Here is a 25,126-nt window from a genome sequence, read left to right as displayed (position 1 = left end):
GAAATGACATTTTGACAATTACCCCGAAAATCACATACAACGAAGGCTTGCCCAAGAAAAACATTTATTGGACAAAAGGACTCAATAAAAATATTTTTTCATATATTAAAAAACATAACCACTTAGTCATACGGTCTATAGTATTCCTTTTTACTTGTTAGGTCCCAAATATAAACAGAAATGAACACCGAAGCATGCAGATACCGCAAGGGGGAGGAGGGTGAAAACGAAACGGAAGTGTAGATAAAGGTCATCTTCGTCTTGCGAAACCGGCCACAAAGAGCAGTGGAAGAAACCATTCCTGTAAAATCAGTTTGAATTGCAACACAAGGGCGCGTCTAAAAGGCCCCGGAAGTTAAAATCCAAGAACAAAATGATGTGATAGTTGATCACGTACAAGCCATGCTATTGCTTCCTATTTTCTGGGAGGCAGTAATAGTGATTGTAATAGTGTTACATACACTTGAATCAACTTCTAGCCTACTTAAAAAATCTCTAGTACCTTTGCCGCTCAATCGTACAACCCTTCTTGCTCCCAAATATCCACGAGAAAATCTACCATTTCCTGTTAATGTCGGAACCAGGAAAAAAAATTAGATAGTGTGTTTGTAAGGATAACAGCGGGCAGCCAGGGGCAGGGGCTCACCGGGAGAGGGATAGGCTGAGGGAAAGGCTTTGTACTCCCAAGTAAACTTTCATATGACGCATTCCAACTGCAAAGGCAGAATGATTTAACCATGCTGAGACAATGAGTGCTGACAATGTACAGAAAGGTACTCATGAATACCCATTGCCTACTTTACACTTCACACTTTACAGTGAACCAAGCACTCAACGTGCTTGGACAACTTCCCGGTCCCCATTTATGACATGCAACGAAACTTAGAATGAAGAAATCCTTGTATGGTGTTCTCATAAATAAAAAACTAGCATTATTGGGGAAAAAAATGCTTTTAATTTGTTTATTTTTGTACAATGCATTGATGAAAATGTGAAATTGTCCTCAATTGTCTAACATGTATCTGGTTAAACATAAGTAAGAGGTCCAATGAGCAAAATAATTCTTTCTGGCTGATCTAAACATATCGTGAAGAGGTCACCGGAGATGGTAGATACTCTCTAGTCCTAGTGTTTGAGACAAAAACTCTGCAGTTGTCAGATTTTGAACAAAGACAGGGTGTAAGTTTGAATGTCTTTTCCGTTCAACACTGATGGCGAAGCGGCAGACAATCTCACTATTCACTTGGAGGACAACTCCGATATTTGATAGGGTGTAAGTCTGGCTAGTTTCTTAATAGCAGAAAAAGAACCACTCGCTGGTAGTGTCAAGAATGCCATCCGAAGGGAGTGGAGAAGCGTCATTCATTGTGACGATGTGAAAATAGCTTGGGCCAACCCCCATGTCTACACGATTATAGTTGAGTCGAAGGAGGTAGCACACTGATTAGTCGATAAGGGTCCGTGGTATGTGAACGACGATGTCTTTTCCGTTCAACATTGACCTCTGAATTACTCACTAGATGAGATTGTACCGTGTAAGGCGGCATTCTGGATACAAGGTCATGGCGTTCCCCTTGGTCTAATGACAAGTGCAAATGCTACAACTATTTCCAATTGAATTGGGTGAATGATTTATGTGGAGGATCCGTGTCGCACAGGTATGGGATTCTTGCGAATGCAGGTCGAGGTTGACACAGCAAGACCTCTTCCGATAGGATTCATGTTGCCTAGAGAATTTGGAGGCAAGACGATGATCCGCTTAAGATACGAAGGTCTGAGAAAATTCTATTATCGTTGCGGAAGACTAGGCCATACTGACCAGAAAGAGCACCCATGTGAATATCCACCATGTCTGTTGGTAACAAAGGAAGGCCTGGCATATAGGAAAGACATTTGTGTTGAGGCGGTGAAGGGCTCAGCACCGTTGTTTCCTACCAAAATAGGCAAAAGGTCAAGTGGTCAATATGATGGTTTAAACTTTAATCATTGGAGGCATCGAGCAGAACGAGAAAACGATGGTCACCACAAAAATCGAATCAATGACGAAACTCCTCCTCCGGTTACCAGCAAGATGGTGATTCGGGATGACTCAAGCGTTACGAACGAGTTAACTCAAGCAGATAGCACGGGCGTGGGTAAGCGTGCCAGTCATAATGACTCTTTGCAGAAGGTATAGGTAATCATGATGCCTTAAAAGAGGAAAAACTAGTCATTAACCCCCGAATGTCTTCACAAATCATGTTCCCACCCAAGTTACCTCTGGTTCTTCGACATACACACTGTCAAGGACCGATCCTATCAACAGCCTTATCCCTAATTTGCAGTCAACTAGTCATCCTAACCATGCATCTCTTCTCACATCAATCCCCAATCACCCCAACTCGAGCCCAACAATGACATATTCAAATGATACCCGTGAACCCCACTCTCCCACTAGGGTTTTACACAACTCTATAAGCATCTCCCCCACGTGTCCATTACTCTTACCTCTTAACACCCATACCGAAACAAAGCCACCCCCAAACCAAAAAACTAGGACCCATTGCCTAGATGACCCAAATATCACATTTACCCCAACTACAAAGCCATTTCTTTTACCAAGCCTACAATCCCCAAAACCCGATGAACCCTCTCTCATCTTTTAGGAAAAAAGGAAAGAAACCCATTCCCAAAACCCAAACAAAAGGGCCCAAAAAAACCAAAAGCATTAACCCAGGACCACAACTCCGACTGTCAAATACAAGGGGGATGAGAGGGAGAGGGCGTGATAGAGGAAAAGGATGGAGCCATCTTGAAAGTTCAGTATTCAGTGATGGACAATCAAATTTTGTGACGGAGGGAAATCTGAATGATGTGAGAATCGATATCTCGCAGAATGTGGAGAGACCAAAACAAAATTGATGTTGATCCTATTGGAGTAGTGGGTGGATTGAATCTTTGGTGGAATTCTAATATGTCGGTTCAAATTCTATCATCTTCCCAGTTCCTTATTAACACAATGATCTCTTTCTCTTCTGGTGGTACTCAAATCAGGGTGCCTTATTTCTATGGTCCGCCTCACCAAGTGGACAAAGCCTCTTTCTGGGCATCAGTTATGAACATGGGAAGAAGTATTTGTGGTCCTTGGATGGTGGTATGAGATCTCAATCAATTGGTTTGGCATCATGAAAAAGGAGGGTGGAAGCCCTTGGAGTCCTAGTAGAATCTGGTATCTCCGTGATTTTGTTGAAAATAATGACCTCTTGGATTTGGGATTTAGTGGACCCAAATTCACATGGGCACGAAAGGAGGATGGTGTTACAATTTTACAAGAACGGTTAGACCGGTTCCTTGTTAATGAAGCATGGATCGATCTATGGCTCGACTCTACAGTTTATCATGCCCAACGTATCGGTTCCGACCACAACCCAATTTTTCTTGATACTCTGTGACATACCCCAAAAACCAAAAAGTTGTTCAAGTTTGAAGCTTTTTGGGTGGACGATCCTGATTGTAAGAAGATTGTCGAGCAAGGGTGGGATGAAGGTAATGGAAAGGGAAACTTGCAGCGTTGGAATTCCTCTTTGAGCCAATGTCGGAAATGTCTGGTCCATTGGAGCAAGGCGAAATTCTCAAATGAGAGAAAGAAAGCAGTAGAGTTGCTAGCTAAGCTCAATCACATACAGGCAAGCAACACCATCAATGATCAGAGAGAGATGGAAATTAATGCTCAACTGTCTGATATTTGGACTCATGAAGAGACATATTGGAAACAACGCTCCCGAATTCAATGGCTAAAGGAAGGCGATGTAAATACCCGTTTCTTTCACCTTTCAACAAAAACAAAAAAGTCGGAACCGAATCACTCGTATTGCTAGCGACAAAAGGGTATGGGCAGAGAACAATGTTGCAATTAGGAATACCTTTGAAGCATTTTATAAGAGTCTTTACTCTTCTGATGGTTCTAGAGATTGGGTCCAGTCTTTGATTGCATTCAACCATTGGTAACAAACAACATAAATCAGATTTTGTGTTCTCCTTTTACAGACGAAGAAGTTAAAGGAGCAACTTTTCAGCTGGGTTCTTTGAAGGCTCCTGGACCGGACTGCTTTCCGGGGCTCTTTTATCATCATTTTTGGGAAACTATTAATGACACTATTGTTAACACAACAGTTGATTTCTCCAGGTGTTCTATCATGTTGAACCATATTAATAAAACACATATTGCCCTTATTCCCAAAGTTCCCAATCCTGAAAATACTAGCCGGTATCGCCCCATTAGCCTTTGCAATAACTCTTACAAGATTCTATCCAAGATACTTTCAAACAGATTGAAAACCATCCTCCCTGAACTTGTGTCTTATCACCAAATGCCTTTGTCCCTAACTGCCAAATACAAGATAATTTGTTAATAGCCCATGAGGTTTTTCACTACCTCAAGTTGAAGAAGAAGGGTGGAAAGCATGAACTGGGCCTTAAACTTGATATGCACAAAGCGTATGACGAGGTGGAATGGGATTTTTTTGGAGGAAATGATGGTGAGGATGGGCTTTAATGGGGCGTAGATTCGGTTAGTCATGGGCTATGTGACTACTATCTCTTTCTCGGTGGTGATCAATGGGCAACTAAGGAACTATTTTGTTCCTACAAGAGGTCTTAGGCAAGGGGACCCTTTATCACCCTACCTATTCCTCCTCGTGAGTGAAGTATTGTCCCAAAACATTGTTTGTGCTACTAATCGTGGTTCATTGCAGGGAGTCAAGATTACTTGTAGCGGACCAATTATTTCCCACTTATTGTTTGCCGATGACTCTTTTTCATCCAAGCAAATGAGCTGAACTGTAGGATTCTTATGAACATTTTGGAGAACTATTGTCATGTATCTGGGCAAAGAATTAATTACACAAAATCTTCCATCTTCCTCAACCAAAATTGCCCTTCCAAAGTTACCTCATTGGTCTACTCTTTATTCAAAATTGCTCATTCCGAGGACCCTGGGCGTTACCTTGGCATCCCATCAGTATGGGGGAGGTCTTAACACGATGCACTAACCTAAGTCCAAGATAAAGTCCTTAGCAAAATACAAGGGTGGAAAGCTAAGACTCACAATGGCAGGAAGAAAAGTCCTACTAAAGTCTATAGCACTAGCAATCCCTACGTATCCTATGTCATGTTTCAAGTTCCCTGTGGCCACTTGCAACTTTTTGAATGGAGCCTTGAGCAACTTTTGGTGGGGTGAATCCGAAACAGAGAATAAAATGCATTGGAAAGCTTGGAAGGATCTTTTTGTGGCCAAGGATAAAGGGGGCATGGGCTTTAGAGACTTGGAACACTTCAACAATGCTCTTCTTGCCAAGCAATGCTGGAGGTTGTGGGAAAATCCTAATGCTTTATGGGTTCGGGTTTTGAAAGCCCGTTATTTTCGTAATGGGGATTTTCTTTCGGCTACTAGAGGAGCACGACCCTCATAGGCATGGAACAGCTTGTTACATGGTTGGGAGATATGGCACGGTGGCTCTAAATGGCAGGTAGGTGATGGCACCAAGATAAGAATATGGCGAGACAACTAGCTACCTCGTTTGGAGCAATCATGCCTTACTCCCTCCATGATTGTCCCTAGACCTATTCCAACCATGGTAGAGTTGTTGATTAACAAAGAGAGGAGAATGTGGAATTGGGAGGAGATTGTGCATATTTTATCAACTCATGATATTGAGCTCATTTTAACCATACCCTTGCACAATATTAGTGAATTTGACAGGTTGGTATGGCCTTGGAATCGAAATGGGCAATATTTGATTCGAAGGTTATCATTGGGCAATGTCAAAGCATGCTAGCGAGCCTCCTAGTATTAACCCTCACCAATCCCACCAAGTGGATCCGAAACTATGGAAGTTAATATGGAGTATGACGGCAATACCAAAAATCAACTACTTTCTATGGAGAGCTATTTCAAATGCCATTCCTACAAAACACAACCTCTTCTCTTGACACATTGGCATGGACCCTAGATGTTCATTTTGTGGTACAGAGGATGAAACCTTAGAACATATAGTTCTCAAGTGCCCGTGGGTGCACTATGTGTGGTACGGCTCTCACTTATGTTATCGCCCCAATAATCAAGCAATTACCTCTCTTGATCGCTGGCTTCTATGCATGGCTACGATGGGATCTGCATCTTCAAGGGATGCTATCTGGTTATATATTGGGGTGATATGCTGGGCGATTTGGAAAGAACAATGTCATGCAGTTTTCAAGAAGGTGGCTCCCAACCCCATCTCTATCTTAGCAAGATGTAAGAGTATGTACAATGACATAACAAATACACACCAGGCTCCCATCAATTGTTAGTCCAGAGGACCATTCTATTCATAGGTGGATCCCTTCAGTGGACCCATACGTAAAGGTTAACATTGATGGGGCTTGGAACTCTTCCACAATGGAAGTTGGAGTGGGAGTTGTTATTCGAAATTCTAGTGGTGAACTCACTTGTGGTGAATCCAGTTTCTTGAAGAGAGCTTCAGTTGAAGAGGTTAAAGTTGAAGCAATATTAACAAGGATGAAACTAGCTTCAACAAAAAACTTCCAGCATGCTATGATTGAGAGTGATTCTATGGTGGTCATGGAGGCCATCAATTGTCCTTCTCACAGCAAGATATGGTGAATTTACCCCATTATCGCTGAGATTCGACGATTGGCATCTCATTTTTCTTCGGTAACTTGGACTTGGACAGCAAGGTCGTCCAATCGAGCAGCTCATTTGGCAGCTGCACTTGCCAACTCGAGGGTGAGACGCTTCCAATGGGCTTCAACGCCACCCTCCATCTTTGGTTCTGGTACTTTCACGTGATGGACTCCCGTGTCCTCAGTCATTGGTAGTCTGAAGGTGGCCACTCCATTGCCATCCTCTATTTTTTGTATGCCTTAATGGCTTTTTGTAGCTAGTGTTATCTTCTCTTCCTGAGATTTACTTTCTCTGTATGGTTGGTATCACTATGTATCCCTAGCTGGGATCAGATTCTTCTATGACTCCACTTGTACTTGTTCTCTCTTTCAATATATTTCCTCATTTAAAAAATAATAATAATAATAATAATAATAATAATAAAAAATAAAAAAAAACATAAAAGGTACAATAAGTTTGAGTCGACAAAGAATAGAAGCAGCAACCTACCTTAATTTGGGTTCTTGAATTTTCTTTGACGGGCTGTCAGACTTTTTATTCCCTATCCAAAGGTGCCTAGTCTGGCTCCAGAGAAGAAGACCTGCACCACAGATACCATGTAATATAACTTTAACAAGGCTCCACACACACATTTGTCAAAGCAAAAAAAAAAAAAAAAAAAAAACATGTGATAGCAAGATACAAAAACTGACAAGAACAACAGTGTTAAACCATTCTTGAAATCATAGAAAGTACAGTGACTGTAAATAAAACCTTCCAAGATCACATCTGCAATGAAATTTGGTAGGCAAAAGTTCAGAAAAATTTGAGAAACGGGCTACCAGTAACACATAATTATTTGACTCCATTACAGGTAATGATACTGCCAAAGCAGCTCAGTCCTTTGGAATGTCCATGAGGAGTCCGTATAAGACCCACCTGATAGTGAGTCATTAAACAAATTTCCAACGTGCAGAAACTATCTCAGAAATTTGAACATAAAATTCCCAGAAATTGATAAAACCATAAGAAGAACAAATAAATAAAAAACTTGCCATGATTTACAAATTCGGCAGGGGTGCTACTGCTGCCAGAGCCACCATGCGGATCAAGGATCTGGTTTGTGCTGATTGATGAGATGCTTCCCTGGGATTGAACTGCACTGTTGTCCATATCCCACGTGCTGGTGGTCCAAAAATCCTCTGATATGCTTGGTTTCTTTACAGTCTGACCTTCGTTTAATAACCCTTTTGGTGGCTCATTCACTGAAGTTTTCAGTGCGGTCTTACTATGGCATGCTAGACAACCACTGCTCTGTTACAAACCACATCTCATTCTGTTAGAAATAAAAAATAATTCTAAAATTTAACAACACCAACAATACTAACTAAACATAAAACCAAACCTGTACAATACGGTAAAAACTACAGGACCCTAGTCAAAGTCCCCACGATAAATTCGCAAAACATCACCCCAAGAAAGTTTCTCCAAACACAACTAGAAAAGGAAAAGATAAAAAAATTTAAATTTAAATTTAAAAAAAAAAAAAAAAAAAAAAAAAAAAAAAAAAAAAAGATCTTTTTTTTCCCTTCAAAATGATAAGAACTGGCATTGTCAATACAAATCTATAGTGTGAGGTGAACACTGAACAGAAAAATGTCCTTGACGATAATTAAAAGGGGCTCAAAATAAGCAAAAAAGAACATGATTCCATCGCACTGACATAACTCCAGCTCCTGGTATCAGTACTAGCCAATAGTACTTTGCTAAAACTCTTAATCAGAATATGCTTACAGCCAAATTCCAAAAGCCAATTCAACGAAAGAAACATTATGCAATGGCTCTATTAGATATGATCCAAATATAGTCAATCAATCAACATCCAATGACCAAAGAGATGTTAAATCTTTGCCGATTGGCATCTGATTGGATTGACTTTAATCTAACTGAATTCAACTATTGATATTTTTTTTATCGAGTCCAACTGTATAAATTCCCAATTGCCATGTGTTTCTGTTTTCACAAAAGACTAAGAGGGGTGTACTCAATTGAAATTTCGATGTATTTTAACAGAATTGAAGTCTATGAATTTTAATGGATTCATATAGACTCCACATGAATTTTAATGGATTCACATAGACTCCACATGAAATTTTAAGAAATTTTATATGGATTTTGTTATGAAGTTTAGTGGATATTAATGAAGCTTTTATAGCATTTATGGAGGATCCTATCAAGTAAATAAGTGTCTCCAAAAGTCACAACGAGGATGCCAAAAGGAAAGCAGACAAGAAAGGAAGATTTGTACAGTGATGAAGGGGAGTGGTATTGCCAAGTACAACATGTATATGGGTGATTATGGCATACCAAGATCAGGCAAGGAAATTGAATACAAAAAAAGATCAGGCAAGGAAATTGATGATTAGAAATTGATTGAGTTAAATTGGGATTTTAGGGTTCTCTAAAACAAATAATAAACAAAATTGGCCATGAGTAGAAGACAAGAAAATTGCTGATTACTGGTTGTCTTCCTTGAAGAGAAACAAGATAAAGATTTGGCCGTACAAAGAAGACAGAAATTGAAAAAGAAGTTTGCATATTTCTGGACGTGTTACCACTACATGTCTGCTTAGAAGAAGAGTTCGTTCATATCCAAGTCTGCTCGTATTTTATAGAGGAAGGAATCACAATGAAATCTTAGGGTAGAGCCGTAGAGGCATGATTTGTGAGGGCTTTTCTTATTTCTATTTTCTACTCTAGAATCCACCAAAATCCTCCAACTCCTAGATTCCTACAAATTCACTGAATTTTAAATACAACCAGATTTTGAAACATTTTAAGAACTCGGGATTGAATACCACCAGATTTTCAGACTCCTTAAAAATCAAGATTGAATACTACTAGAGTTTGACAGACTCATTTAAAATTAAAACCTAAATTGAATACAGTCTGAAAAGATTTTTAACCTTACTTAACCACATACAATCATAATAAGTTGGTGAAATTCCTAAAACTAAAATGCCAGTATAAAACCCAAAATCCCAATTCCGATTCATCAATTTTCGACGCAACAATGCAATCCATTTACTCTTCCTCGCATCCCAATCAAATCAAGTACAACAGTATCTAATTAACTCACAAAAATAATAAAAATGGAGAAACCCCAGAAATCCCATTAAACCACTCAATCCAATGGAATTACCAAATCCAGAAAAGGATTCAGAAAACTTACCCCATGCATGCAATGCAAGGAAGACCCAGAAAGCAAAATCAGATCTACTCCAAGGATTTTCCTAGGAAAATGTAAAATCAGCAACAAAATCCGATGGAAAACAGATTGCAGGAAAGAAAACCAGAGAGCCCCTCCTGAGAATCCAAAGAAGAAGGTAACGCATGGGTCTCAACCCAACGATTGAAACTAATCAAAAACAAAAGATGGAAAGAAAAAAATAAAAGAATATTTGATGAACAGCGACTGACCTGTGAGAAAATATTTCTTCTTTGATATCAGTCTCTTGCTTTCATTCCTGATATCGAAATCCAAAGGCATACACTTCCTGAAGCAAACAAGCCCAGAAGGGATGGCCCTTTGGATTGTTCGAGTTTCCCTTCTTCTGGTTCTTCGATGGCGAATGACAATTATTGGGAAGCGGAAGAAAAAACGTACGACTGAGATGGAAAGTTTACATAATGGAGGAGAATCTCTCCCCTCCTAATTCCTGTTTGCTTCTCTCTTCTCCTATTTCAACCGCTACGATTTAACCACATTATCATTTTATATTGATTTTTTATAAAGATAATAAGACAAAAAAACAATGTAAAAGGATGAGAATAGAAAGGAAAAGAATCATACTCATTACATAATCCAAAGGGCTTGGACTTGTAAAAGAATAAGGATCCTGGAGATCTTCAAATCATATCTATTCATCATACATCGTGCGGTCAAAAATCATTTTAAATATTTTTATTTTAAATTTTTATAAATAGTACCTGACGAAAACTGATTTCACGATATACGATGAACGGATACGATTTGAGGATCCTCAGGATCCTCACAAGAGCATCCGGAGAGGATCCTCCTTGCTTGTAAAAAACGTTAAAAATAGGGCTTGGACTTGTGTTCCCTAACTTACCCTTTTTTGTGACGTATATTTAATTGAGGAGTACGGCATAGAGAGAAAGATAATGAAGAATAGGCTTGAAGAATTGTGTGTTAATTCTTGAGTCCTTAGGCCTTTATTTATAGTAATAAGGACGAGAGAAACTTGCTCTCCAAGTAATACAAAGCCTATTAGGAAAGATCTTCTAGATCCCAAAGGATTCATAATCTATCTCTACTTAGGATTTACCCAAAGGATTCCTAATCTATCTTTACTTAGGATTTACACATTCACAATATGTATTAGAACATATGCCACAGCCCTTAAGTGTGCAAATAGTCAAGTAGATAGCGCATCAAATCTTCAAGCAAATGTAGAAGCAATTGATGAAGTCGTCTCATCTAGCCGGCACAAATAATGAATGCAAGTCTCAAAACAAACAGAAGAATGCATGGATGGTAAAACTCACAAAACTTACTATGGCAAAACCCATGGTGGGACAAAATCCCGTTGTCAAATGAGAAAAGTGAGAAGTTGCATTAAGTTAAAACTATACATCTTCGGGACGCAAGTAGAACGTACACAAGGGTATGACCAACCCAAGATGGGTGCCTCATTAAAACCTAGTCAGATAGCAAAAACCCAACGGGAAAAATGCTCCTAATCGCATGGAAAAAGAGTACATTAAGGTCAAGTGAGTATACTTCTAGATGCTTCCCCTAAGTTTGGCAAAACTTCCAAATGAAACTAGAAGCATCGTAAGTGAGAAAGTTACGCATACCAATTCCTTGGACAAGCTTTTGGAAGGTAGACTTCGACGGTGACGTCGGCAAGGTTGTCTGGGATCGGACTGCTTGACTTCAATCTTCTGATGCTCATGCTGATATAGACATAATATGCTTGGCGTTGACTTGTTGAGATGTATCATAATTTGGTCGATACATACAGCTTTGTCTTCATGCATCGTTATTGGGACTTAACGAGGGATGAAAATTGCAAGGAGTTCTAATATGCTCAACAAGAGTTCTCGACCATATCTTTCACCTGATGATGTACAATGACTCTTGGAACGATTCAAAGGTTTCGCAACAAAGGTCAATCTGGTTGACCTCCAAGATATTGCAGTGTTCCTTAATGGTAAAGACATAACCATTCGGGAATATACCTTGTGCGGTCATATAGATAGTCTGATTTGACGAATCCCACAAGGTAGGCATCATTCCAAAGATCAAAGGGGTCTAATCTAGCGAATCCCACAATGTAGTAATGAAAAAACATCTTTAACACCAATTTGATGGTAGCGTGTAGGCGCAGTGCTGCTTTATGCCAAAAGATTATCAGCATATAAGATGTCTGATCTAGTGCATTGAGCTCAGTACAACAAATGCTAATTGTACATAGATATGGTTACCTCACGTTCAAATATGGAACCTTATGCTCCATATCCTCTGTAAATGTCTCATTTGCATCTAGTATACAAACAACAGGGTATACTCGGACATAACACCTTCTGGGTCTAGTTCGAGTGGTGAACCAGAATACCATTAGAACTAGCTCGAAACTTCAGGTCAAAGTAATGTCAAGTTTTCCCAAGATCATTCATTTTAAAGTCCGACTTTAGATGCAAATTAGTTTTCTCAACTCTAGCCATTTCGGATTTTGTACATGAAGGGAATATATCCCTAACTGATCAAATATTCACTTAAACGGGTATACCACATCCGCCCAGATAATTCTGCATCCGCAAAGTGAAGGCCTCTTGAGAACCGAGAGGGTGTTCTTGTGATCTAGAACTATTTGAATCAATACATGTAAGTCTTTTGGAAACTCCATGTAGGTGTTGTCACATCCCGGCCCGGAATGCCCACTTCCCGGGCCCGCTCCACCGCCGTAGCACAATATTGTCTGCTTTGGGCCCCGACCACGCCCTCACGGTTTTGTTTTTGGGAACTCACACGAGAACTTCCCGATGGGTCACCCATCCTGGGAGTGCTCTCGCGCGCTACTCGCTTAACTTCGGAGTTCCCATGGAACCCGAAGCCAGTGAGCTCCCAAAAGGCCTCGTGCTAGGTAGGGATGGGAATATACATATAAGGATCACTCCCCTGGCGATGTGGGATGTCACATCCTGGCCCGGGGGGGACCACTTCCCGGGCTCGCTCCACCGCCGTAACACGATATTGTCCGTTTTGGGCCCCGACCACGCCCTCACAATTTTGTTTTTGGGAACTCACACAAGAACTTCCCGATGGGTCACCCATCCTGGGAGTGCTCTCGCGCGCTACTCGCTTAACTTCGGAGTTCCCATGGAACCCGAAGCCAGTGAGCTCCCAAAATGCCTCGTGCTAGGTAGGGATGGGAATATACATATAAGGATCACTCCCCTGGGCGATGTGGGATGTCACAATCCACCCCCCTTAGAGGCCCGACGTCCTCGTCGGCACACACGCGGCCAGGGTTAGGCTCTGATACCAAATTGTCATATCCCGACCCGGGGGGGACCACTTCCCGGGCTCGCTCCACCACCGTAGCACGATATTGTCCGCTTTGGGCCTCGACCACGCCCTCACGATTTTGTTTTTGGGAACTCACACGAGAACTTCCCGATGGGTCACCTATCCTGGGAGTGCTCTCGCACGCTACTCGCTTAACTTCGGAGTTCCCATGGAACCCGAAGCCAGTGAGCTCCCAAAAGGCCTCGTGCTAGGTAAGGATAGGAATATACATATAAGGATCACTCCCCTGGGCGATGTGGGATGTCACATGTGTCGTATCAGGGTCCCAGAGATACTACAACCATGTTTGTAATGCTGCAATCAAACACATGGCATATAAGAGAAAACTTACGCCACAAGGCATCATATCGCACTATTTCATTCATCTCATTCATCATCAATTGATTCCTCTAGTTGACCAATCAGTTCTACGTTGACATTAATCAACAGAACGCGATTCGTTATTGTCGTTTTTCATTTATGTCGGTAGTTACCATATAAATGAAATATCAACTACGATAATCTTATTCCAATTCCATATCTCATCCAAACTAGTATATTGGACCAAGAACTTCAGATATTGGGAGTAATCCGGATTTAATCTCATGAGATGGAAAAGACTGAGACAGTGATCAAGGGGCGGATTTGTTCATGTCATGTTCCTCCAATTTGGGGGAAGTGAATCCTCGAACCGAGTGATCTACCACACTTCTAGTGCAAGACAAATTGATTGGCTAGCCGCCAATGTACGAGGGTCGACCACAATAATGGTGTTCCTGCTTTCAGGATGAAGGTCCGTCGTACATTTGGTACATATCTTTGCAAGCATATTTGCAGCTAGTATATGTGATCTTGTCACTTTTTACTTCATCAGAGGAAGTGTCTGGTTATACTTTGACAATCTAGATTAGGATTGAGATGAGACATAGTGGGGACGGCCATGATAATTCACGTCGTTCTGTCAAAATGTTGACATTCTTATCTCCACTTAACGATAGGAAGACTGTTTCATAAAAGTGATAATCCGCAAAACAAGCATAAAGAGATCGCTTGTCAAAGGTTCTAAGTAACAAATATTGGAATGATAATCATAACTGATATAGATTCCCATCCTTCCCTGAGGACCCTTTTTTTTCTTTTGTACGTAAGGGTGGCGCAAATGGCACATAAACCACACAACCAAAGACGCGCATATGGGATATGTCAGGTTCGTATCTGGTAACCAACTAACACGCGCTTTATAAGGTTGGGTTGTGACGGGCCTCATGTGGACCAACATGGTTACTTGCAATATTGCATGGCCCTAAGCAGAGATCGATAACTTGGTACGTATGACCAACGATCGCACAGTCATTTGAAGGCATTTAATGAATGCTTCTGCTAGGTCGTTCTGGGTATAAACATGGGGTACTTGATGTTCAACTTCAAAACCCAACCGACATGCAATATCCATCGAAAGTTTTCGATGTAAATTCTCCAACTTATCCAATCAAATAGATTCGATCAGATAATCTGGGTGGTGAGCCATGAGCTTGTTAATTTCAAAACTTGTATCATGTTCAACACAAGAAAATAAATAAATTGAATCAGTAAAAGTATATGAATTCAATAAAATCAAAATTTAGTCGATTAAAATAATTGAAACGTAATACTCCCCTGATTGAAGATGAATAAATTCTCTTTAGCACAATGCGAAGAGCATGCTGATAATGTGTTGTGGCCTAAGTTTAACTGAGGGGTGCTGCATAGAGAGATAGAGAATGGAGAATAGGCTTGAGGAATTGTGTGTTAATTCCCCGGTCCTTGTGGCTTTATTTATAGTAATAAAAAGGAGAGAAACTTGCTCTCCAAATAATACAAAGTCTATTAGGAAAGATCTTCTAGATCCCAAAGGATTCCTAATCTATCTCTACTTAGGATTTACACAATCACAATATGTATTAAAACATAAGTCACAACAGTTTTTACATTTTACCACCCTAAATTTGGGCACATAGAAATGCTTTTGATACAATTCGTCCATAGTATGATTTGTAAGTTAGACGTCTTTTGTTCGACTCATCTAAATAACGATTACATATACAATGAGCCTAATCTCTCTCCCATTAGGTCATCCATATCTAATTAGGTGAGTGTGATGTCAATCTATAAGAAAGACACTACAAGTTCATTCGTACACTATTTTCATGGTAATGTGAGTTAGATATGTAAATTTTCTATATAAAGTATGAGACTCGTCTATTTTTTTCCCTCTATTTTTTATGATTAATTATCTCCTCTCTATTGTCATATATTATATAGGAATCACACTCGTGAGTGCAATATATGTTGGAACCAAATTTGTGCACTCTCGCTGATGGTGGAAGCACATCCGAGCAACATGCGAAACAGATAACAACCGTGAGCAAACCTAAGGTCGGGGGTGTGTGCCGTTCAAAGGCTCTCCGACAGTCAAGTTAGCAAGTAGTTTTAGATTCAAGTAGTGGGTAAAAGAATTGCAGTGCGTTACCAAAGACAAATACTAGGCGAGTGTATTTATACTAACCGGGAGATAGACATTTTTCAGGATAGAATCCTTGTACTAAATCGAGAGAATCCTAGAAGATATCTACAAGTAGATATTGTGCCCTCTTAGGAGTGTGATTACTTGCAACGCACGCCAATTCCTAGATTGTAGGAACTCCAAGACATATAGAAGATTTGATTGATTCCACGGATAAGATCTCGTGTCTCACGGAACAAGCATGGTCATTCCAAGGGAGACGCTCGAACTTTCTCTATTGCCTCAGAATAGGATAATGGTGACACTGTTGCTCTGTCTGATCCAACTTCGTCTCACAATTGCCCCTAACTATGCATCTGAAGGACAACCTGTTCCTCTTGAGGATGGATAGTTTTCTTTCTTCCATAAGATTGGGATTCCTCCCTATTTGTGTTGATCTTCAATTAGGAGAGTATTAAAGAGGATTTGGTAATTAATCCTATCTTTAATGCATTTAACTTTTCCCACTACCATGGCAGGAGACGTCATATTAGGCTACTCATGTCTTCAAAGATGTTGAATTGTGTGTGGATTAAATCGGGCCTCATCAATTTAATGAGGGCTTTCTTGTCTGCTTCAAGAAAAAAGTCCACTTGGCAACTCCATAAATTTTAGGATATTTTTTTCCTCCACACTTTGACCATCTCTAACCCTTGAGGATAAAGCTTAAAAATTTAAACTAGAAAATTTTAAGCCATAAGCCAGAAACTATTTTTCTCCTCTAACTCTTGTGGCTTAAAATTTTAGCTCATGATGATTGAATAATGATTTTAGCCTAACTTTTTATTTTCAGTAACTTTTTTTTAAAAATAAAATTTATGTAGATTATCTTAATTTATTTTTATGAACATTTTAGTCTAAAAATATTTAAATTCCAATAAGTAATTAAAAAAAATACAAATACATAAGTATTTATAAAATTTTAAGTTAAAATTTATTTAAATAATTTTCTTAAATTATTTTAGACGTTAGATTTAATTTTGAGGTGTCAAATCTTTTTTTAACTATTAGATTTAATCTCATTTTATCATAGTTGTTAGATTATATGTGACATCCCACATCGCCAGGGGAGTGATCCTTATATGTATATTCTCATCCCTACCTAGCACGAGGCCTTTTGGAAGCTCACTGGCTTCGAGTTCCGTAAGAACTCCGAAGTTAAGCGAGAATGGGGCTAGAGCAATCCCGTGATGGGTGACCCATTGGGAAGTTGCTCGTGAGTTCCCAAAAACAAAACCGTGAGGGAATGGTAAGCCCAAAGCGGACAATATCGTGTTACGATGGTGGAGCGGACCCGGGAAGTGATCCGCCCCGGGCCGGGATGTGACAATTTGGTATCAGAGCCTAACCCTGGCCGCGTGTGTGCCGACAAGGATGTCGGGCCCCTAAGGGGGGTGGATTGTGACATCCCACATCGCCCAGGGGAGTGATCCTTATATGTATATTCTCATCCCTACCTAGCACGAGGCCTTTTGGGAGCTCACTAGCTTCGAGTTCCGTAGGAACTCTGAAGTTAAGCGAGAAGGGGGCTAGAGCAATCCCATGATGGGTGACCCACTGGGAAGTTGCTCGTGATCTGCCTCAGGCCAAGATGTGACATTATAAGTAAAAAACAAAAAATGTTTACAATATGACGAGCAATTTTTCATTGTGATGGAAACATGCCTTCTTGAGAGTATTTGTGCTCGGCAAGGATCCTCACTGAATCCTTTTCCTAGGGATCCCGTGATCGTGACTGTTCATTATACATCGTACAGTCAGTTTTCATTATGTACTATTTATATTTAATTTTAAATTTTAAAATTTAAATTGATTTCTAACCGCACGATGTACGATGAATGATCACGATCACGGAATCTTTAGGATCATCAGGAAAAGAATCTTTGTTGGATCCTTTTCCTTTGTGCTCATCACCATTAACTAAAGTGGATGCTCACCAACCTCCTCTTAGACTGCCATGTGTCTTTTTATTAACTACAGTTAATATTTATATTAAAGGCTCATCTATTAAATTGTACAAGGCATTTAAAGAACTAAATAAACTTCAAAAATAGAAAAACCAACAATCAAGGAGGCTGCACCATCACTACAATCACCCTGCTCTGCCGTTGGTAAACCCACCCTCTTGCCTTTTCTCTCTCGTCTCCTCCTCAACCTTTCTTTCTCTGGAAATAAAGAGTCATAAATTTAAATTCATAAATGTTAAATGGTCAATCTTAATTTTAAAAGATTTACAAAACTAAATAAATAATTTCAAGTCACATAAACCCAATCCCGTCCTTCCGCCGACAGCAGCCATCTCACCTCCTTGCCGCCAGCTATTTTATTCCCTTCAGCCTCTCTTTCTTGTTCCCCCATCCCACCTCTCTCTGGACATTGTTTTGCGTAGAAGATAATCAAACATGGGAGGAGGAGATGGAGAGCATAATGGGTTCCAAGTTTGGGAAAGAAGATGGGACAGTTAATGGGTTCTAGAAGGAGCAGAAGAAAACAGAGGCTATCAAATTTTGATGTGTTGCAGGTTTGAGGAAGAAGCTGAACAGTAATTATGCATAAATTAAAATATAATTTTTTAAATTTATTTATCTCTTTCCTCATTTTTTTAACAAAATCTCTTTCCTCATCAAGTCTTAAGAAACTATTAATTTTTCATTGGTAACCATAGTTAGATCATCTCCAACTCTTGGGCTAAAACCTAAAATTTTTTGTCCAGAAAATTTAGGCTTTAGCCCAGAAACAGCTTTTCTACTCTAACCCATCTGGCCTAAATTTTTTAGTTTAAGATTATTAAAGAATAAATTTAGGCTAAATTTTTTCTTTTAAAGTAATTTCAAAAAAATAAAAATAAAAAATGTAAACTATCATTGTGACATCCCACATCGCCCAGGGGAGTGATTCTTAAATGTATATTCTCATCTCTACCTAGCACGAGGCCTTTTGGGAGCTCACTGGCTTCGAGTTCCATGGGAACTCCGAAGTTAAGCGAGTAGCGCACGAGAGCACTCCCAGGATGGGTGACTCATCGGGAAGTTCTCGTGTGAGTTCCCAAAAGCAAAACCGTGAGGGCGTGGTTGGGGCCCAAGGCGGACAATATCGTGCTATGGTGGTGGAGCGGGCCCGGGAAGTGATTCGTCTCGAACCGGGATGTGACAATTTGGTATCAGAGCCTAACCCTGGCCGTGGTGTGCCGATAAGGACGTTGGGCCCCTAAGGGGGGTGGATTGTGACATCCTACATCGGCCAAGGGAGTGATCTTTATATGTATATTCCCATCCCTACCTTGCACGAGGCCTTTTGGGAGCTCACTGGCTTCAGGTTCCATTGGAACTCCGAAGTTAAGTAAGAAGGGGGCTAGAGCAATCCCATGATAGGTGACCCACTGGGAAGTTGCTCGTGAGTTCCCAAAAACAAAACCGTGAGGGAATGGTAAGCCCAAAGCGGACAGTATGGTGCTATGGTGGAGTCAGGCCCAGGAAGTGGTTCTGCCCCAGGCCGGGATGTGACAATCATAATTTAATTTTATGAACATTTTAAGTTAAAAATATTTAAATTTCGATAAATATTGAAAAATCACTAAATTTGGGTGAATTATTTTAGTCGTTGTATTTGAATTTTGGCCATCAGATCATTTTTTTACCGTTAGATTTAATTATATTTGATCTCAGCTGTTTGATTCAATAAATCCTGGAAGACATGCCCATGTCAGTGATGCAGGACATGAAATAAGATCATCGGAAGATTCAATACATTTGGCTTTTGAAATTCAGCCAATATACATGTAATACAAGAGTTCTGAAGTAATGAATTTTATGTAATAATTCAATCTTTATTTAATGTAAAAAATATATGTTAGTGGGGTAGATTAAGTAGGGTTAATATTAATGAGTTCATTAACTTTAGTAATGATGCATGAACTATGATGCATGTATCAGTAATTATTAAGAGGGGGTTTGAGCATCTATAAATTCATGTATTTGTAAAGAAAATGGGAGAACTTGTTTGAATTATCATATTGATATTTGAGTTGTAAACTCGTTTTATGTGCCTTTCTCTTTGTAAGAGTCTGCTACTTTGTTCTTTCTAGTGTCTACGTTGTAGGCTAGTACTAGAACCAAAGTTTATAGGGTTTTCAGGCCTCTCCTCGCACTAGGAGATAGTGGACCCTACCTATCCATTATGTCTGTCATTTTATTTCGTTTCTATCGGTTGCGCCCTGCATTAGTTGGTATTAGAATGTCAGCTCGATCCAAGGGTGACTTTGTAACAACACCAACATGTCGCAACTACCAATAGATGGAAGTCTCAATCTAGATCTTCCTCCAATATTTGATCGTTGTTGTGAGGGTTGTGAAAATTGTGATGCAATTCCAAGTGGATGGGACCTTGGAAATGTTAAAGGCTACAACTTCAAGTTTTTCTTTGAAGATATGGAAGTCGAGTCCCATGGCTTGTTTGACTTGTTGGGTAGTTCTGAATTTATTGACTTGATTGGAGTTGGTAATTTCAATTCAAGTACTACAAGAAACTTTGCAAATACAACTAATCAAATGAAGATTTATTTGGAAGACGTCCAGATCAAGACCTTGGCTGTGGAGTATATTTTACACAATTCAAAGTTTCCCATTTATTCAAAGTATTTATTTGTTTGGAGTGGAAGATATCACTATTTTGTCTCCAGAGTGGATGGTGATTCGAATTCGAGGACGAATTCTCTCCGACCCGGTGAGAATGATGCAAGACATGAAATAAGATCATCGGAAGATTCAATAGATTTGGCTTTTGAAATTCAGCTGATATACATGGAATACAAGGGTTCTGAAGTAATGAATTTTATGTAATAATTCAATCTTTATTTAATGTAATAAATATATGTTAGAGGGGTAGATTAAGTGGGGTTAATATTAATGACTTCATTAACTCTAGTAATGATGCATGAACTATGATACATGTATTAGTAATTATTAAGAGGGGGTTTGAGCATCTATAAATTCATGTATTTGTAAAGAAAAGGGAAAAGTTGTTTGAATTATTATATTGATATTTGAGTTGTAAACTCGTTTTTATGTGCATTTCTCTTTGTAAGAGTTTGCTACTTTGTTCTTTCTAGTGTCTACGTTGTAGGCTAGTACTAGAACCAAATTTTATAGGGGTTTCAGGCCTCTCCTCGCACTAGGAGATAGTGGGCCCTCCCTATCAATCCTATCTATAATTTTACTTCGTTACTATCCGCTGCGCCTTGCATCATTGAGTGGGGTCCTGCTAGTGGTGCCTACACCATTTTCTGGGCTAAATCCTGGGGGGATTTTGGCTTTTAGCTTTTAGTCCACACATTTAGCATGAGTTGGGTTGGGTTTGGGAAGGGAATAAAACCTAAAATATAGCATTTAGCCTAGGGTTGGGTTTGGTCTTAGGCTAATAAAACGTGGCAGTCTAAGAGGAGGGTGGTGAGCATCTAATGTGTACTAAAAAGTTAATAACTTAAAAAATATAATTTCTCACCATTAATATAAAAACATGTGGTGTACCACCCATGTTCCCGTCACAATGAAAATTTTCTTGAAATATAGCTAGTATCCCTTTATATTTTAATAAAAATAATGAGATTTCATTAATCAAACAGAGGGATGATAAAAAACTAGCATTGGCATAGAAGATTGGACAAGCCAAACTACACATAAGGACTTTAGTTGTTGAACTACAATCAGTGCCCTACCTTCTCCCTACTTACATTGTTGGGGACCCATATTTTAGGTCTAATTCATTTCCAAAGATATATTTTGAGGGTAGGCAAAATAGGAACTTGGATTTGGGTGGGTATTTTTGCCATTTCCAACCAAAGGGTCAAGAGGGCCAAAAATAGCCCAAAAACCATCTCCAACTGAAGGTTCGGCCAGAGGGCTCGTGGGCCCCATGGAATTTGCAAAGGCTAAAGGGCTGGCCCAATCCAGCTAGCCAGCTAACCCCGAGCTAGGCCAAAAATCCAAGCATTCCTGTCAGATATAACTGACAGCAATATAATATATTCTTGTCAGTTATATTCGATATGAATGCTAGGCCAAATATTCAAATGCAACTGCTAGCTGACGTCAACTAGTCGTTATTTTTTATTTTATTTTATTTTTTACAGTTTTATTTTATATATATTATTTTTTTACAAATTTTTTTTCCTATAACTTCTATTTTTTTTCTATAACTTCTATTTTACAAAATTTAAATTTAATTTTTAGTTTTTAAATTTAAGTTGTAGATTTTAAACATAAGTTGTAGTTTTTTAAATTTAAGTTGTTGTAGTTTTTAAATTTAACTTGTTGTAGTTTTTAAATTTAAATAATAAATTATATTTGGCCCTATAGCCCTTTGGCCTTCGGTTGGAGACAGTTTTTTGTGACAGGGCTAAAACGAGCCCTATGGCCTTTTAGCCCTCGATTGGAGATAGAGACAAATATGGTCATGTACTATTTATTAAAATATTAATATCTTGGAGGGCTAGAGGGGTAAATCGAGCCCTCTGGGCAGCGTTCAGTTGGAGATGGCATTAGCTCTTGCATCCACCTTAAATAGATAAGAAATGCAAGTGGGAAGAGGGCCCAACAAGCTGCAACAACACATTAAGGGGGGAAAGTGGCAGGCTTGCGCATCAAAAGCAACACGAACGGAGAATTTGTTGCAGGTGGGCTCACAACAAGCCTAGCTTATACGACTAAGATTGGTGAGCCGTTGTCATCCAATGCCTATCACACTTCTTAGGTTATGATCTAGTGTGGTGTGCCCAGCTAGATCATCTTTATCTTTACTCCTCTTGTCAAATATATGTATGCTATATAATTTTTTTTTGTTAAACAAATAATATATCAAAAGGGAAAAATGACACACCTTAACCTGTAAAGTTCACTTGGACTCCGAATCGAGTTGTGCTAGCCGACACCTAGAGGGTGATGAAGCCATAAAGTGTAGTGTAGTGGAAAAAGAATGTGAATAAATTTAAACCTAAAAGTGCCTAAATAAAAGAGTGTGCGGGTGAGCGGGATTGCACCCATTTCACACGTGATGGTAGAACATAAGAATAGTACAGTAATTAGGGTAAGGGTTATACCATTGAAGATAACCATCTCTTAAGAATTGCCAGAACCTTCATTTACACGTAAGCCTAGCTACTAAACCTAGAGGGGAGAAAAACAAAGTTGAGTGGGTCAGCAAAACAACGTTTGTAAGGAAAACCTTGATTTTCGAATATACTAACCCTTCGCTATAAAACAAGTATAGTTTTCGTAAAACATACTACGTAAGTATGTAACAAAAGTACAACAACAATATAACCAGAAATATGCCAAGTCATGATATATCAAATACCGCAGTAATATAATCATGTGATAATCAAGTATAACTAAGTGCTCATCCATCTAAGCTGACACACGAATTTGAACAGATAATCTCTGACACGAACATGACTGGGTGTAATCAATACGCTTTAGTACTATAATTAGGTGAAGACTGGTGTAGAAGCACGTCACATACGAGTCGAATTTGCCCAATGCAACTACCCGACAGGACTGGCACCTAACTTGGATCCAAGGTGAGCGAACGGTGTGATGTGAACATACACATGAAGGACTGGCCTTGGCCCTAGGGCGAATACTAACACCGATGCAACAGGATGAGCATGTACATATATGTATGAATGTCATGAGAGTAATGTCTCAACCATATAGCAGCATTTATCACAATTTATATCACAATAATGATACTTGGCAATATAAGCGTAAAAGTGAAGTAAATACGCATTAATGGAAACTATAATTATATATAGGTATAAAAACAAACTACCCACTCATAGATACGTAGTCAAAACGAAGCTCCAAGCCTTGCTTGACCCTGTACGTCCTCGAGATACGTTTCCCCTATATGTGAAATTACTAATTAACTTAGTTTAATAACACATAAATGGAAACTTAAATAAAATCTCTGTAGATTACCCAAACATAAGGTTTGAATATACTAAATCGATCTACTCGAAGTCACGGACCTACACAAATTGACAGAAGGTCAATTGGAGGCCGGACGCTTCGCCACAAGTGGTTGCACTGGCAGCCACACACTACACGCGCCGAGGACCCATGTGAGACCATGTGCCTGCGAGTATGTACGTACTCGCCTTCTTCACGAGTTCCTGCGCTTTGCAGGTTAAAGGTCCAACTTCTAGAGCTCCTAACGAGCTCGATTCTTAATAAAAAAAACAATTCTACAAAGACCAAATTAAAGCTAGGAATGTAATGAATCGATCCATATTAACAAAAAGTTCAAATGTGGTATGCGTTGTCCAGGAATTTGGCCTGAAAGTGGCCAAATGGCCACGGCCAACTTTTCCCAGAAATCTTGGAATTTCTTCCCAACTTTTAGAGTCAAAAACTAACTTGGTAGTAAAACTCGCATCACGATGTATACAATAGTGACATACCTGCATGTAGTCGAGCCAACGTAGTTTGCAACGCCTTAGCAAGCAAATTCATAGTGAAGTTCTCTCAAACTTAGTGAGAATATAACTACGTCAAGAAGGCTAGAAGAATACTCGAGAACTTGAGAATCAAATCAAGTCCATCAAATCTTGTTAGATCCCACATTGCCCAGGGGAGAGAATCCTCTATGCCTTATATGTACATGCCCATCCTCATATTGTACAAGGCCTTTTGGGAGCTCACTAGCTTCGGGTTCCATTGGAACTCCGAAGTTAAGCGAGTTTGGGCGAGAGCATTCCCAGGATGGGTGACCCACTGGGAAGTTCTCGTGTGAGTTCCCAGAAATAAAACCATGAGAGCGTGGTCGGGGCCCAAAACGGACAATATCGTGCTACGGCGGAGTCGAGCCCGAGATGTGGTGAAGCCTGGGTCGGGATGTGACAATTTGGTATCAGAGCCAATCCTTGGCTAGAAGTGTGCCGACGAAGACGTCGGGCCCTTAAGGGGGGTAGATTGTTAGATCCCACATCACCCAGAGGAAAGGATCCTCCATGCCTTATATGTACATGCCCACCTCCATATACCACGAGGCTTTTTGGGAGCTCACTGACTTCGGGTTCCATCGGAACTCTGAAGTTAAGCGAGTTTGGGTAAGAGCATTCCCAGGATAGGTGACCCACTGGGAAGTTCTCGTGTGAGTTCCTAGAACCAAAACCGTGAGGGTGTGGTCAGGGCCAAAAGCGGACAATATCGTACTACGGCGGAGTCGAGCCCAAGATGTGATGGAGCCCGGGTCGGGATTTGACACAAAAGGCCAAAGAGATTTTTTTTTTTTTGGGTTAAATAAATAATATATTAAAAGGGAGTATGCTATATATTCTGCTCCAATGACT

At 39.7% G+C, this 25,126-nt stretch overlaps 1 protein-coding gene across 4 annotated transcripts; it reads right to left on the bottom strand.

Annotated features, from left to right (window-relative positions):
- Positions 1–286: 286 nt before the first annotated feature.
- Positions 287–10,324, bottom strand: LOC137740183 (uncharacterized). Of its 4 annotated transcripts, none has more exons than XM_068480006.1 (6): positions 10,124–10,324; positions 9,876–10,009; positions 7,699–7,957; positions 7,154–7,244; positions 647–713; positions 287–565 (listed from the first exon to the last, which is right to left on the bottom strand). In XM_068480006.1, exons 1-6 carry the CDS (start codon positions 10,191–10,193, stop codon positions 512–514), a joined length of 675 nt encoding a protein of 224 aa, XP_068336107.1. In that variant the 5' UTR covers positions 10,194–10,324; the 3' UTR covers positions 287–511. The 4 variants fall into 4 exon arrangements, with proteins under 4 accessions (XP_068336107.1, XP_068336110.1, XP_068336108.1 ...); XM_068480009.1 differs by having other exon boundaries at positions 7,699–7,952; positions 9,876–9,936; positions 10,124–10,239; XM_068480007.1 differs by having other exon boundaries at positions 9,876–9,936; positions 10,124–10,237.
- Positions 10,325–25,126: the final 14,802 nt, after the last annotated feature.

The sequence above is a fragment of the Pyrus communis genome, chromosome 7, assembly GCF_963583255.1.
Source record: "Pyrus communis chromosome 7, drPyrComm1.1, whole genome shotgun sequence".
Lineage (NCBI taxonomy): Eukaryota > Viridiplantae > Streptophyta > Magnoliopsida > Rosales > Rosaceae > Pyrus > Pyrus communis.
This window is presented reverse-complemented; position numbering and strand designations above follow the sequence as displayed.